General features: G+C 37.5%; 1 protein-coding gene across 1 annotated transcript in view; it reads left to right on the top strand.

Annotated features, from left to right (window-relative positions):
* The window catches only part of PTPRO (protein tyrosine phosphatase receptor type O), a 211090-nt gene that overhangs the window by 182252 nt on the left and 12308 nt on the right, over positions 1-16530 (top strand). The window contains exons 24-26 of the mRNA XM_036759490.1: positions 7620-7774; positions 12699-12834; positions 16356-16476. Of these exons, the coding sequence (XP_036615385.1) occupies positions 7620-7774; positions 12699-12834; positions 16356-16460 (396 nt within the window). The 3' untranslated portion in view covers positions 16461-16476. The remainder of the gene's footprint in view (positions 1-7619; positions 7775-12698; positions 12835-16355; positions 16477-16530) is intronic.

Below are 16530 nucleotides of genomic sequence, written 5' to 3'. Positions count from 1 at the left end.
CACTGATACCTGTAGATATTGGAATATAAATTCTTCCAGGATATAATCTCATAGGTGAACTTTGGCTTCACAGCTTCCACTCCATTCAATATGGATTGGGGTGGCGTTCATCAATCAATCACCAAGCATTTGTTAAGGGCTTCCTATGTGCCAGAACCGTGTTAGACGCTGGAACTATGAATAAGAATCTGAAACAGTCCCCACCTTTGAGAAGCTTACATTCCAATGAAATGTAAATTGGAACATACAAGATAAATAGAGATTCTAAGTGTTGGAAGTTGAGAGGGAGAATATTCCAGGTCTGGGTAAGGAGACAGGAGATAGAGGATCCTATGTGAAGAACAGTAGGCAAGACAGTATGGCTTCACCATACCATACCTAGAATGTTAGAAGAATGGAAAGAGGAAGGGGCTGGGTGGTAAAGAGGTTTAAATGCCAAGCAGAAGACTTTTTATTTGATCCTGTAGGTATAAGGGAGTCACTAGAATTTAGTGAGGCAAGGGATATATAGAAGGAATGACATATCAGTCTTATGTGTTAAGAAAATCAGTTTGTCAGCTATGCAGAGAATGGATTGAGGCAAGAAGACAAATTAGAAGATTATTGATATAATTTACAAGAAGATATTGATATAATCAAGGCAAGAACTAGGGTGGTGGCTATGTGAGACATGTTATGGAAAAAAACTACAATATTTAGTAAGTGATTGGATACCTGGGGTGAACGAGACAAGAATTGGGGAGGTTTTGAACCTATTGTAACTGGAAGGTTGGTGGTACCCTCAATAGTCAAAGGGAAATTTGGGAGAAGATAGGGTTTTTTTGGGGGAAAGATAAAGAGTTTTAATTTGAGCATGTGGAGTGAGAGATTTTGGCATCTTGTTTGAATTGCCTCTAAGACATTTGATTTAAAATATGCAACTGGCTTTTGGTGATTTGGGACCATAGCTTAGTTGAGAAACTAGGGCTACTAAAAAAAAAGATGTGGACTCATCAGATGAGATCACCAAGTAATAAAGTATAGAAAGGAAAGAGGAAGAGGGGGAATCTAGACTCTAGAGTAAGGTCAAGAATCTAGAGGTCAAAAATGAGGAAGAGGTACTATATGGTAGAGAGGAAGGAACAGAAAGCTATGAGTTAGAACAAAATCTCAAAAAAACAGATTTCTGTATATCTACAGGACAGTGAAAATTGATGTTCAGTCATCAAAAAGTAATTATGTTTAACATCTTTTATTTTTTAATGCTGTGTATCTTCCATTTTCCAGTCCCTTCTAACTTAAAATCTATGATCCTTTGAATTGAACTCTTTGTCCTTACATCTTCTCCCTCCCCCTTCAATTCCTCCTACATATAGATGCCAGATTAATTTTCCTAGTGTACAGTTTTGATTATGTATCAAATGAAATAATATTTGTAAAGTGATTAGCACAGTACGTGGAACATAGTAGACTCTTAATAAATGCTGGTTCCTTCTCTCCTAATTACTTGAAAGTTGGTAATTCGTATATGTTGGACAGGGGGACACACTATTAATGTGAACCTTCTATTTCCCAAGAATTGCTAACAACCAAGAGATTATTGTGTATGCTGTCATACTCAGCTAAATCTGTGATAGGATAATGACAATAACAAAACAAAGTAAATAACAAAACAGGTCACATTTACATAGCATTTATAGCATATAAAGCACTTCCTTTCAAATAAATCCTATGTAGTAGGTAGTAGTACAAATATTATTAACCCCATTTTGCAGATAGGTAAATTGAAGCCCACAGAGAGATTAAATGACTTGCCCAGGCTAATACAGCTAGTAGGGAGCATAGTCAATACAACATTCATTCCTTTACAAATCAGTCTCTAAAACATCAGCCTTCGACCTTTTAATCACCTGCCTTAACAGCAACTGCTATTCTACTTTGACTTAATTTCTCAATGAGAAAGCATATATCCTAACAGCATGTGAATAACTAGGTACATACAAAATATACACAGAGTAGATGGAAGATAACCTGATAGAGGAGGAATTAGCAATTTAGAGGACTGGGAAAGGCTTCCTGCTGAAGAAAGGCTTTGAGCTGAGTCTTGGGGAAAAAAAGTGAGGCAAACTAAAAAGCAGCAGTTGAGTGCACGGAGTATGACAGGCATGGGAGAAAACCATTGCAAAGGCACAAAAACAAGAGTTGTGTTTCAAGGAACTGTAAGGCAGCCCGGTATGGTTGTAGTAGTAGATTGTAAGAAGACTGAAAACCTAGGAAGGAGGAGCATTCAATGCCAAACAGAAGATTTTCTGTGTTATCCTGAAGACAATGGAGAGGTCATGTAGCAACCTGAGCAGGGGTGACATAGTCAGATCTATGCTTTGGAAAAATCACCCATCACCTTGGTGGCTAATGGGAGAGTGTATTGGAGTAGGGAGAAACCTGGATCAGGAAGACCAGTTAGAAGGCTGCTGAAATATTGCAGATGAAAAGTGATAATGGCCTGAACTAGGGTTGTGGCTGTATGAATGGAGAAAAAGACATTGTTATGAGAGATGTTGTGGAGATAGAAATGAGAAGATTTGGCAACAGATTGAGTAGGAGAATGAGAAGTCAAGAATGACATCCATGATGCCTATAAACCTGGGTGACTGGGAAGATGGTGGTATGCCTCAATAGTAAGAGAAGTCCATATAGTACAGAAGAAGGTAGGGTTTTGCTTTTGGTTTTGTTTTTTTTTTTTGAGTTGGGGGTGGGGCAGAGAGAAGATAATAAGATCATTTTGTATATGTTGAGTATGAGATGCCTTTGGCATCCACTTTGAGTTGTCCACGAGACAGTAGGAGATGCGTGTCTAGAGCTTAGGAGAAAATTGAAAGCTGAACAAATAGAAAGTGAGCAGGGATTTTCATACTTTTTTATTTGTATCTCCAGCACCTGGAAGAGTGACTTGTACATAGTAAGCACTTAACAATGTTTTAATCATTCATTCATTCACTCATACATATATGGAAATCATCTGCATAAGGATAAACATGGGGGCTGATAAGATCATCAAATGAGATAGTATAAAACAAAAGAGAAGAGGGTCCTCATGAGACATCTTCTGCCTTCTTTCTAGTCCTGTTGCTACTATCCTTATACATTATAACCTACCAGATTACTAGCTTACTTTCTTCTGGAATATTCTATCTCCTGTGCTGGAGGCAGGTGTTTGAATATAGAGCAGTAGACTTGTTGCGAGGAAGTTTGGGTTCAAATTCCACTTTTGATACTTACTAGCTGTGTGACCCTAGACAAATCACTTAACTTCTCTGTGCTTCATTTTTCTCATCTGTAAAATGAGAGCATTAGACTTGGTCTCTAAAGTTGCTTTCAGCTTCTAAATCTACCATCATATGAATTGCACCTCTTGCGCTTAGGTTCTTCCCATCTCCACTTCCTCCTTCACATGAATGCCAGAATCATTTTCCTAATGCATAGCTCTAATTATGCCATTCACCTGTTCAAAAGACTTTAATATCATTACAAAGATGCTCAATACATAGTTGTTGAAATGAATCGAATTGAGTCAATAAGGTAGAAAATATAATAAAAAGAAATTATTCGTTAGGTTGCTCTAATGCCTTCTCTCCCTCTCTCTCTCTCTCTCTCTCTCAAAACAGCCCTTTTCAGCTAATTATATCATAGAAACATTACTCATACCAGGACTTAGTGAATATTTGTTGATTTAATATAGATTGCTAGCCACAGTAGAAAAATCAATAGGACTCTTCTAAAAGGTTGACAGTAATGATTATTTTTAATGCATTGCTAATTTAGTAAAATATCAAGCTAACAGCATAACAAGAACTACATTTGGTGATATATTTCTTTCCAAAAGTAATTCACTTAGCTAATATAGAAACATCCCATCAATGATATAATTGGTGCTCTTGTTCCTAGCTTTAGAAGTCATCAGTCCACTTACTCTCTAGGGGAAAGGCCACCCGATACAGAACAACAGCCTGCCCCTCTGAAATCCATCTTGGGCTCTGGGAAAGAATATTGTGGGAAGCATGGAATAGACTTTTCCCGTGTCACTCAGTCAATATGTTCTCCAGATCACAGAGGAATTCCTCTGTCTGATTTTAACATTGGATAGGAAGCCACTGGAATTTTTTGAAAAGGGGAATGACATGGTTAGATTTGTTCAAGAAAATCACAGATTCCTAATTTTTTCAAAGATACAGTTTTGGTGATTGGAACCAAATGATGGCAAAAATTCTAATGACAAACACGTTGAAGTCCTGAAAATGGGGATAAAATATTTAACTATAACTTTATTTTTCTGTGATCTTTGCACACTAATTTTTCAAATTCATTTGGTGTAGTAATGTACCCTGAAGCCCTAGAGCAAATAGAAATTAAGTCTTTCAACTCTCTGTATGATGGGTGCTGACGTGGCAAAGTCCACTGAGAAATGACCATCACCCTCACATGTCTAATGCTGGAATATATGAGAAACCATAGTGTGAGAATTGGGTGATAAAGAGTATGCATGGAGGGTTTTTATCTCAGTGGTTTTGTCCTGTTGAAGTATGCTGATTCCTTTTTGCTGTCTTGTCTGACCAGATGAAGTCTTGTGCTTTGTTGGATTTATAATATCACCCATCTCAGCTGAATATGGAAATATGTTTATTAAGTGACTTCCATATTCAAGTCACCTTCCTACATGCTGGGATTGACATTTCATTGTCATTATTAGTATAAGTAAGCCTCTGTATAATTCTCCAAGATTTGCAAGGCACTTTTTATGTATGAACGCATTTGCTCCTCCCCAAAATCCCTATGAGATGAGTATGGTTGATATTACTATCCATGTATTGCAGATGAAGAAATCAAGATTTAAAAAGTTTAAATAGCGTGACTCCACAGTTAGTACGTGTCAGAAATAAAGTTTGAACACAAAGTTTCTTACTCCAAGTCCAGTGTTATATACATTCTGTAACACTGCCTGCATAATGAACTTCTCTAAAAAAAAAAATAAAATTATTTAGCAGTTCATGACATCTGAACTCTCTAAAGGAGTCAAATGCCTAACTAAGGTTAATAAATACCCTATAGAGGTCATGATACTGTTTCCTGCTTTTCTCCAGTTGTGTGCATTGTAGCAATTCAGTTGACAAGTCTTATGGACTTATGGACTTATCTTCACATCTTTCATATTCACCAACTTTCAAAATCTTTACAGATCATATGTTTAAGGATGAGGCTGTGTCAATACTTTAATGGTTACTACCATTATTCCTAAAGATTTTTTTTTACCTTTCATGACTCCCATTAAAACATTTTGTTTAAAAATAAGGATCAAGGTCACATTATAATATTTGACCTTTATCCTCCTGCTAAGGGTTTATTTTGGACACTGAACTTTCCCCACTGAACTCTCTCCATTGGCACCTAAACTTCAGCAACCAGTTTATATACTAGCTATGTTTTCCCACTGTGTGATCACAATCATTCATCTTCTAGGAGGTTCTAGCTTCTTAGGTGATTGGGATGATGAAACCTCCAACTGTATGCAAAGACTATGTACAAAATCATAAAGGTCTTTAGAAATCACCTAGCCCAAACCCTAGCTTTATATGTGAATTCCTTTATAAAATCCCTAAATACCATGAATCAATTTTCTGCTTGGAACCTCTAGTAACAGAGAACTAGATCTAGAAAAAATAATAATTCATCTGGAGAACAGAAGGTTAAATTATCAAGGAAATCAATGAAAAATATTGTGAAGGAAGCAAACCTAGCAGTACCAAATCTCAAATTATATTAAAAAGCGGTAACCATCAAAACAATTTGGTAGAATATTTAAAAAATGGAGTGGTTGATCAATAGAATGGTTTAGTTACACAATGGAAACAGGAATCAGAAGCAAATGAGCACAGCAGCCTAGTGTTTTATAAAAGCAAAAATCCAAGAGGTTGAGGTGAGAACTCACTATTTGACAAAAATTACATGGAAAACTGGAAAGTGGTCTGGTAGAAACTACGTATAGACTAACATCTCACACAATATATCAAGATAAGCTCAAAATGAATACATTATTTAGACATAAGGGTGATATAAGTGAATTAGAGGGGTGTGTAGATAATTATCTGTCAAATCTATGGATAGGGGAAGAATTCATGACCTAAAAAGATGGAAGTTCAGATGAAGTAAGATGAATAATTTTGATTACATAAAATTAGGAAGATTTTTATGTAATCAGGACCAATGCAGCCAAAATTAGAAGAAAAGCAGGAAACTAGGAAAAAATTACATCAGGTTTCTCTGATAAAGGTCTCATTGCTTAAGTATATAGGGAACTGAGATGAATTTATAAAAATAGTAGCCATTCCCCAAATGATAATCAGCTTCAGAAGAAATGAAAGCTGTCAATATTCATAACAAAAATGTTCTAAATCACTAATAATTAGAGAAATACAAATTTAAATAACTCTAAGGTACCACCTCAGAGCCATCAGATTGGCTTACAGGAAAGGAAAATGACAAATACTGGACGAGATATGAGAAAATAGATACACTAATGCACCATTGATTAGAGTTATGAACAAGTCTAACCATTCTAGACAACAATTTGTGACTCTGCCCAAAGGGCTATAAAATTATGCATACCCCTTGACTTAACAATACTGCTACTCAATCAAAGAAAAAGGACCTGAATGTACACAAATATTTATAATAGAACTTTTATGGTGGAAAAGAATTGGAAACTAAGAGAATGTCCATCAATTGGGAAATGGCTAAACAAGTTATGGCATATGAATGTGATGGAATACTATTGTGCTATAAGAAATGATGAAGGGCATAGTTTCAGAAAAATCTGGGAAGACTTATATGAACTGATCCAAAATGAAGTGAGCAGAACCAGGAGAACACCTCTACATATCAACTGTGAAAGACTTAGTAACTCTGATCAATACAATGATCTACCACAATACCAAAGGACTCCTAATGACATGTATCTCTCAATAAACCACTGATGAACTCAGAGTGCAGATTTAAGCATATTTTTGTCTTTATTTTTCTTGCTTCTCTCCCTGCTTTAGAACATGTCTATTAAGGAAATATGTTTTGCATGTCTTCACATATATATATATATACATATACATATACATATATATATAATGGGTATCATATGTCTTACCTTCTCAATGGATGGGGGAAGGAGAAAAGGAAGGAAAGAACTTGGAATTAAAATAATTTTTCTTTAAAAAAATCAAGCAGTATAAAGCAAAACTGATTATTTTTGTCTTTCCACTAGAAATCCTAAATTTATGAGCTCAGTATCTGGTACTTCAGTGTGACCCTGCCCCCCCACCAAAGGAGGCCTTTCCTACAACCCTCATCCCTTCCTCTCAACCCCGTTGATGCCTCTCATCAAATAATCTGTATTTATTCAGTATATGCTTGTATGTATGCATGTTGTCTCTAATGGAGTGTAAGCTACTGGAGGACAGGGACTATTTTATTCTTTTCATTATGTCTTTAGCAGCTAGCGCAGTGCATGTCCACATGGTAGGCACTTATTAAGTGCTTGAATCATATAGAAAGTTGACTGAAACAATTATTTTTTTGTCATATTCCCACAAAAGGCTGACGAGATGCAAGATGTCATGCATTTTAACTACACTGCCTGGCCTGACCATGGTGTGCCCACTACAAATGCTGCAGAAAGCATCATGCAGTTTGTACAGATGGTCCGACAGCACTCCACAAAGAGCAGAGGCCCCATGATCATACACTGCAGGTAATTTATTCGCTTCTAGTTTCCTTTGAGCAATAGGGGGTTTCTTTTTCTCAATGAAAACATACCAGATTGCCCTTATTAAAATGTTTGGTGTTGATTCATGGGAATTCAAAAGAGATTGGGCAAGTAATGCACTCAGGAAAAAGTGGGTGAAGAATATTTATTTCCCATATGACATTCAGTTGGATGGGAGCACTGCAGATGTACTGCAAGCAAGGTCCACCATTTCATAGGAGTAAGAGAGAGGCTAGATCACACTAGATCACACACAAAATTGAATAATCCTTGTAATAATTCTGAAGAATCCTGAGGATTCAAAATAATCCTGGAGTAGGGAATCAGGATAGATTATATTTGAGAAACGGCACAGTGCTTTAAATGATTCCAAACTGCTCTCTGCCACCAAAGCCCATCTTTTTTTTAACACTAATATCAAATATTTGTAAAGTTCTTAGCACAGTTCCTCATACATAGTAGGAAATATGTAAATGTTTATTCTCTTCCCTCTTCCTTTCCCTAATACACTCACAGTAAGGACTTCAAATTGTGAAACCCCATAATCTCAGACGAAGAAAAATTATAGGCAACTCAAAGGAAAATGGAATATCCATAGTTTGTATAAATAGGCTAGAGTGTACTACCACCAATTTCTTGTGAACAAGTGACATTAAAGATATCATCAAGGATATGAAGGCCAAGAAAATGAGATAGGTCAGTCATGTATCAAGAGTATGGCCAAGCAATGTGTTATACTGGATACTTGTACAGGAGATATTACAAGATCCAGAAGAGGCCACCAGTATGTTAGGTACATGCTTAATGGAGGATTTATGGGACAACTTGGAAAGAATCCTACAGGATGATAAAATATGGATGGTCTCGGGCTATATCAGTAGAAGGAGTAGATGAGAGTTCATGGAGTCATTGAAATGTCACGAATCTGAATGAATGCCACTTGAGAGTTACAGGAAATGGATGTCTCTCTGAAGTGAAGGATACCAGAAGTATCACAAAGTGCTGAATTTTCCATTTGGAGATGATTCCATTTCCGTAGCTCATAAGTGAAACATTTTTCTGCATCAGATGCTGCTATCAACAGATGTCAAAATGGCTCCTTCCCAAGGCATACCAATGTGTTGAAGCAGAAAAAACAAAGCTGCTCAAATACAGGGACAAATTTATCATGCCTTTGGTTATATGAAAAGGTGATATGACAGGTTTTATTTTCCTGGAAAGGCATCATTTAACCTGATAAAAATGGTCTAAGGGAAGAAAAGGGAGAGACAGAGTAGGAAAAGAAAGTAAGCATAGCACCTAGAAGCAACCCACAACTCACAAAGTATATCTCACCAGATTCAAGGTACTCCGTGGGTCTTTATCCACTCAACACCATAGCTCTGTGCTTACCTTTTCTCCTCAGCCAGGGGACACAATTAATTCAAAAGAAAGGCATCATATGAAATAACATAATGAAAAAAGTGGCAATAAAATATTACTCCCATCAACCTGGGGGGTACACTCACCCACAAGGGGAAGAGTGGACACATGTAGGGGCTACAGGTGGAAAGGCATACCAAGAAGGAACACGTGTGGCAGGAGTACATTAAAGGAAGGGCACAAATCTAGGGAACGTGTGGAAATGAAGAGAGAGGCACACAAGTAGGGGGTGGTGTAGCTATGGCACACATGGTGAGAGGCAACTCAAACCTGACACTGCAAGATTTTCGACTAGAGATGTCAGTTTGCTGTTCCCTCCAGGACTGATCTCTGCTAAGTTGCACATGGCATTCAGTCTCTGCCCTGGTCTTTGATGGAAATAGTTTCTGTTGGTCATTGCTTCCCTCTTGGTCTTGTGTGACTGCTGGTCAACACTGTTCTACTGGTGTCATGGCTACTATTGGTCATTGTTGGGTGCATCTCTAATGAGCACCTATCTGTGGGCCTCTTATTTGTTTCCAGTTGGAGTACTTAGCTGGGGTGATATCTCTTCCTTATAGGAGTGTAGGCTTCCCCAAAGCTGGTTTAGATGGAAATTCTTTAACTTTCCTTCCCATAACTCTTTTAGAAAACAGAATTTATAAAACACACAGTCATCAAATTGGGGAAAATACCTTCTTGGCTTTTTTTTCCTTTTAAAGAATGATCTGTATATTATTTTCAGAGCTTTGCCTAGAATGAGTTTTCCTTTCCCAAAGGAGATTATTTGCTACAGCCTAAGCTCTTTGGAACACAGAGCTGGAGCCTTATCCAGCTAGCTAGTGCCCTTTGACTTTATTTTGTTTTTTAAACTATATTTCCTAGGTTGCTAAGGACTGCATCAATGTCAAAAACCTCTCTACGGCCAGAAAACTGATGTAATTAACTACTTTGTTCTTGAAGGCAAAGATGCAAAAAGGGAAAATTGCAATGTTTTGAGAGATTATGGGAGGACAAAGACTATTGATGGAGATGGGAATTGTTCCATTTTGTAAAGTAATTTGGAATTATGCCAAGTCACTGTTTTACATACCCAACAATATCAATACTAGGTCTGTAACCCCAAAGAGCTCAAAAAAAGAGGGAAAAGACCCAAGTATACAAATATTTATAGCTATACTTTTTGTTGTAGCAAAGAACTGGAAACAAAGTGGGTAATCATTTACTGGGAAATGGCTAAGCAAATTATGATATATGATTGTAAAGGGTTGCTATTGAGACCTAAGAAATGATGAAAGGAATAGATTTAAAGAAACCTGGGGAATCTTATATTAACCGATGCAGAGTAAAATGTAGAAACCAAGAGAACAATTTATACATTTTGTAAAGGAAAACAACTTTGAAACTTTTAACTCTTATCTGTGGAAAGATCAATTAACCACCACTCCAGAACCACTGTGAAACATGCTTCTCACTTCTTGGCAGAGAAGTGATAGACCGTACATATAGAATGGGATATACATTACACAAAACCAATATGCTATTTAGTTTTACTTAACTATATTTTTGTGTTATAAAGGAGGACTTTTTTGGAAGGGAGCTATAGGGGGAAGTGGGGATGGTGTGAGAGTGATACAAAAAATGAAGAAAAATGTTAAAAACATTTTAAAATGCACAAAAAGAAATAAAAGAAAGTTCAGAATGGAACACAGGAAAGAAAGTGTTAGTAATACCATGTTAAGTTTATTATATGTAGCTTTTATAAAACTATGTAATAGAGATTCATGGTCTCATACACAGCCCTTGTTTTCTATTCTTTGTATATGGAAACATTCATGTTTACAGAGTTTTGTCAGCTTCATACTGATGATAGATTTAGAAACAGAAGGGGATTCAGAGGTAATCTCGTCAATCTCTCTCATTTTTCTGATGTGAAAACAAAAATGTATCTCAGACAAGCTATGTGCTTTGCCCAACGTCACACAGAGACATGACGCCAAATTCTTTGTTCTTTCCACTGTAACAGTAAATTCATTTTGAAGGTATTCTCCCACAAAAATTCCACAGAGCTCTGTGGGTCCAACCTGTTGTAGCATTTTGGGAGACCCACGATGTTTTGAGTCTGCTCTCCAGATGAATTTAAGTAAACACAAGAGTTAATAAAGCCCAGTGGGCAAAGACATTGTGTATTTCCTGCCTAGTCATACACTTGGTCTTTCATATGGTTATATGTCAGCAAAGCCTTTTAACTTTTAAGACCACTGTACACAAATAATTTGAGTCCAGATTTCCCAATATAGGAATTTTCCTTCTTTGAAATCTGATATCCTTCAGCTCAGCCCATAATGCTCACAGATCAAACAGCAGAACTACTGAACACATTAGTTCCATCCTAACCTGGATTCTTCTGTAAAAATGTGAGGCAGTTGTCTGGTAACAGAGAAGAGAAGAGCTAATTCACACAGTTAACATCCTGGGAAATTCTCTAGTGCCTGTCTCCTCTACTCCTCTTCCATCCCTATCCCAACTCCGTGATTCTAAGAGTCCTGGGGTTTGGAGTTTGAAATCTGGGTGAAACTTCATCCAGATATCCAACTCCATTTAGAGACCAAGAAGTCCTTGAAGAAGGAACTATTTTAAGACCAAATGAAGACTCCTGCTTCCAATAGAATTCCTTTACCTGCTATCAAGTGGATGCTGATCTTCAGGGCTATCCAGGGATGGGGGATTTGCAGCCTAGAGGCCACATGTGGCCTTCTAGGTCCTTGGGTGTGGCCTTTTGACTGAGTCCCAAGCTTTACAGAACAAATTCTTTTATTAAAGGGATTTGTTCTGTGAAGTCTGAATTTAGTCAAAGGGCCACACTTGAGGACCTAGAGGGCCACATGTGGCCTTGAGGCCACAGGTTCCCCATCTCTGCTGCTGTACTACTTACTACTCCAGTCTGTCACATAAACTTCATACTGAGAACATTCGAGGAGCATAGTTCTAGGCTAATTTAGAATCAGATCTTCCTTTGTGGCACACTAGCCATATACTCCAAAGGAGTCAAAGACAGAGGGGAAAGGTCCCATGGGTACAAAAATATGTCAGTAGCAACCAGTTGGGGAAGACTGAACCTTCCTGTGGGAACTTGATTCCGAGGTAGTATATAAGAGGAGGGAAATAAGCTCAAGGTCTGTATTTTCCAATAGATTTTAGTAGTGTTGGGCATAAATTATTGATTTGTTTAGAGAACAGCCTCTGTGAGTATGTGATCATCATCTCTTTAGTAAGTTCATGAAAAAGCAATATCAACAACTACAACAAAAAAATCTTCCATAGGAAAAAATGCCAGAAATAAGTGCATCTCTGGAGAATATAGCTTTTTCTCAGTATTGAGTAAGTGGAAAATACTGTGGGGGAACATGATTAATATCTTCCCCCGTGGTGCTACCTAAGTATTGTTTTTTAGAACAATAACTTATAATTTTCAACAACAAATCAAGTTGTCTGAATAACATTGCAGTGCCGGTGTGGGACGGACAGGGACATTCATAGCCCTGGATCGACTGCTACAGCATGTTTGTGATCATGAATATGTCGACATATTGGGTCTAGTATCAGACATGAGGTCATACAGAATGTCCATGGTGCAGACAGAGGTAAGAGCTTGATGAATGTGCTTGTTTAAATTTTGTTCTCAGAAGGGAACACATCATTTACACGAATACAACATAACAAGTATCCTGATTTTATCTGTAATTGTGTTTTCATATATTTTGATGTCATCCTACCATAAAAGAAGCAATTAATAACTGAAATGCATATAGTGCCTTAAAATTAGCAAAAAAAAATGCTTTCATTTAATATTGTTATTTCTATTTTATATTACCTTATTTCTACCTCACAAAAACCCTGCAGGTACTGTAGGTATTATCCCCGTTTTATCATGAGGAAAAAGTTCACAGACATGGAGTGATTTGCCCAGTCATAGACCTAGTAAATGTCAAAAGTAGAATTTGAATCCCCTTTTTTCCTCCCAGTCCAGCACTTTGTTCACTATGTAGCACTGCTATCTGTCTCTAGAAGTAAACTTGTTTTTATAATGATCACATTTGTATTGGCCTCAGATTTCTTTTGATAGAAGAGTATCATGGAATCGAAGGATTCAAAGATGAAGGGCATCTCAAGGTTATTTAGCCCAACCCCCTCATTTGATAAAAGAGGAAACTTAGATCCAGAGAAATTAAACTTTTACAACTAACTATCCAAACAAGAATTGTTTCCACAAGTAAAAAAAAAAATGTGACAAAATAAAATATGTAAAAGTAATGACCAAATTTCATTTAAATTGTTAATATTGTATCTGACTCAGTGAATTTGTCATTAGTTTTTCTCTATGCAAATGTTACAACTAATGGTTGGTTGTGGGTGGATTGCCATCTAATCTACATCTGGCACATGATTTCAGGAGGAAACCTATCCTCCCACCCCCCTTTCCTTTTCTACCTCCATTGTTAAGTTCCTTTCTTTCATTTAAGTAGATCTCTCATTTTTCACAACATGGAAAAGTCCCTGATAAAGATGCAATGACGTTCTTCCTCATCATCTTGTACTGCACCCCCCACCCCCCACCTTTGTGTCTTTGGAATATATTACTCCCTGTGTATGGTGTGATAACAGCAATCAAAAACAGGTGCCAGCCAGCAGCCTGAAAGTACTTAGGAGCTGGTTTGCAAAAAGTGGGAGTAGGCATGAATCAATGTAGGCACAAACACCCTAGGCACCTTTCCCATAATCCTTGTCAATCAGTTTAAGCTCTGAACATCTTAACTGCAGGTAGACAAATGACCCATTTTCTAAGGAGTGTGTGGGAGGAACTCTTGAGTTGAATGGTTTCTTGGTCCTTTTAAGATTTCAAATGAACAAAAAAAGGTTTTCTTCCATATGTTTTGCATGACTAGACCACTAGATGTCAGGATAATTTAGAAAAGTAGCCATTGCTCTTTTTTTCTGTTTCTCCAACCTTCCTTCTCCTCTTCTTCCTCTTCCTCCTTCACTCCCATCTCTGTGTCTGTCTTTATGTCTTTGTCTGTCTTCTGCCTCTCAGTCTCCCTTTCTCTCTCCCCCTCTCCCCTCCACTCCCAACACAAACACTCATACATGCTGGACACAACAATCTGTTTAATGTGTGAAAAATGAGATCATATTTGAATGTATTCTGACTCCAGATATTAGGTAGATATCATCATTTCTCCTCTTTGAATTTGAATACACTGTTATTCAATTCATAACTTCTTGCCTGTCCTTCCTTAGCTAGATTCATGTCTAAACCTATTATAATTGGCAGATATCAGAAAAAGCATTTGAAGTTAAGGGTCAGAAACTTAGACTTAGAAAGGGCATTAAAGAAAAATCAGCCCAATTTGCTCATTTTACAAGTGAAGAAACTGAGAACCAAGAAGTTCATACTTGACCAATGTCACAGATACTTGGTGGCAGAGGCAGAACTCTAGACCCAGATTTCCTAATTCCAACTTCCCATGCTCTTTTCATTGCACTGCAGAAAGCCCACTTGTTGCTCCCGCCACCATTCCCCCCCCCCAAAAAAAAAATCATGATTCACAAGGTGACCTTGGACAAAGGATATTCATCTTAGCCAACAATTCCACATATTCATCCTTGACTTACTTCAAAACTCTTGGGTGCTTGACATCTATTTTCCAGTTACTTAATCTCTCATTTCTGTCTTGTTTATGCCTAGAACGCGGTGTTCACTTGGCACTATTCTACTGTACCCTGCCCCTTCTATTTTGAAAAGAAGCAAGAACCAAATGAAAAATTGAATCTTTGTTACCATCCTTATTATTCCAGAGTACATGTTTTGTTCTGTGATTGCTAAGTAGCTAATTCTCTAGCGGGTGTCCTGTCCTTGATGTGTTTCAAGAACTTCTGAACATACTTTTAATGGCCTTAGAAGATTCCCCTTGAATTGTCTTGTGCCTGACTCAGAAATAAGGGACTTGCTACATGTTGTCTAACAGCTGCTATAGCAGGTGATCTGATGTATTGTAAGATAAATGGACTTTGAGCAGAGCCTTGACTAGCAATTCTGGTGCCTAGGACAGGAGTAGTAGGGGACGGCAGGGGAGACCTCCAGGAAGAGGCTTAGAACTGAGGGAAATAAAGCCCCATGGGATACCTTGAGAAAGGGAATAACAAGATAGGTGCTGGAACTGCTCACCTGGAGTGCAGCTGTGACAGTGGGTAAAGGGGAAGGAGATAAGGGCTCGCCATTTGGTAGTTTCCCATTTTAACAATTTTTTTCCTTGATGAGTATTGGAGTTAGTATAGTTTTGTTTTCCTATCTGTTGAAGAAGTAAATATTCATCTACACCGTATAAATTTCAGTGTACTACTTGGTAGTTTTGACTAAGTCAGAGCAGGGCTATTGTGAGAATCAAATGAGATAATATAAAGAGACTTGTAACTGTAAGTTGCTATCATAAATGTACATTCAAGATTAAATCAATTTTGGTGTTATAGAGAATATCCATGCTTTATAGAGGACCATAGAGTTTAGAAGTAGGAGAGACCTCAGCTATCATTGGCTAGGTACCTGTGCGACCTTAGCCAAACCACACCCACTCTAAATTCCAGTTTCTTTATATGTAAAATAAGGATGATCTCTTAGGTCCTTTGCAGCTCTAAACCTATAATGAAAGCCAATCCTCTCATTTTATAAATGGAGAAACTGAGACATTATTAAGTGACTTGCCCAGTGTTATCCAGGTGGTAAGTGAAGCTGAGATTTGAACCTGGGTCATCTGACTGACAATGAAGCTCTCCTTCTGTTTTACCACACTGACTCATTAAAGTAACAGACCTTTAAGATCCCTTTCAATTGTGAGATTCTATGATGCATGTTTTTTGATGAATTACTAAATGAGTGGCCTGAAAAATATATATTTTAGCTGAGGTATTAGCTTGGTAAAATTTGAGATATTAGACTTCCTCTTGTGTGCAAAGCAGCAGACCAACCATCTACCAGAGGTTACAAGGTCCGTGACCATAGCTTGCTGGCATATCGATGATGAAATGCATTTTGATATCATGGTAACTGGATGGTGTAGGCAAAGGGAATACCTGGTCCTGAAGATTTCATACTTCTCTTTTGCTCCAGGAACAATACATTTTTATCCATCAGTGTGTACAATTGATGTGGATGAAGAAAAAGAGACAGTTCTGCATCAGTGATGTGATATATGAGAATGTTAGCAAGTCCTAGTTAAGGAGACTGAGCAGTAAGTATTGAAGAGTATGTTATAGGTGTTGTGCTATAGAGCAGGCTTATGAGT

This window comes from Trichosurus vulpecula, chromosome 5 (assembly GCF_011100635.1).
Source record: "Trichosurus vulpecula isolate mTriVul1 chromosome 5, mTriVul1.pri, whole genome shotgun sequence".
In the NCBI taxonomy this organism is placed as follows: Eukaryota; Metazoa; Chordata; class Mammalia; order Diprotodontia; family Phalangeridae; genus Trichosurus; species Trichosurus vulpecula.
This window is presented reverse-complemented; position numbering and strand designations above follow the sequence as displayed.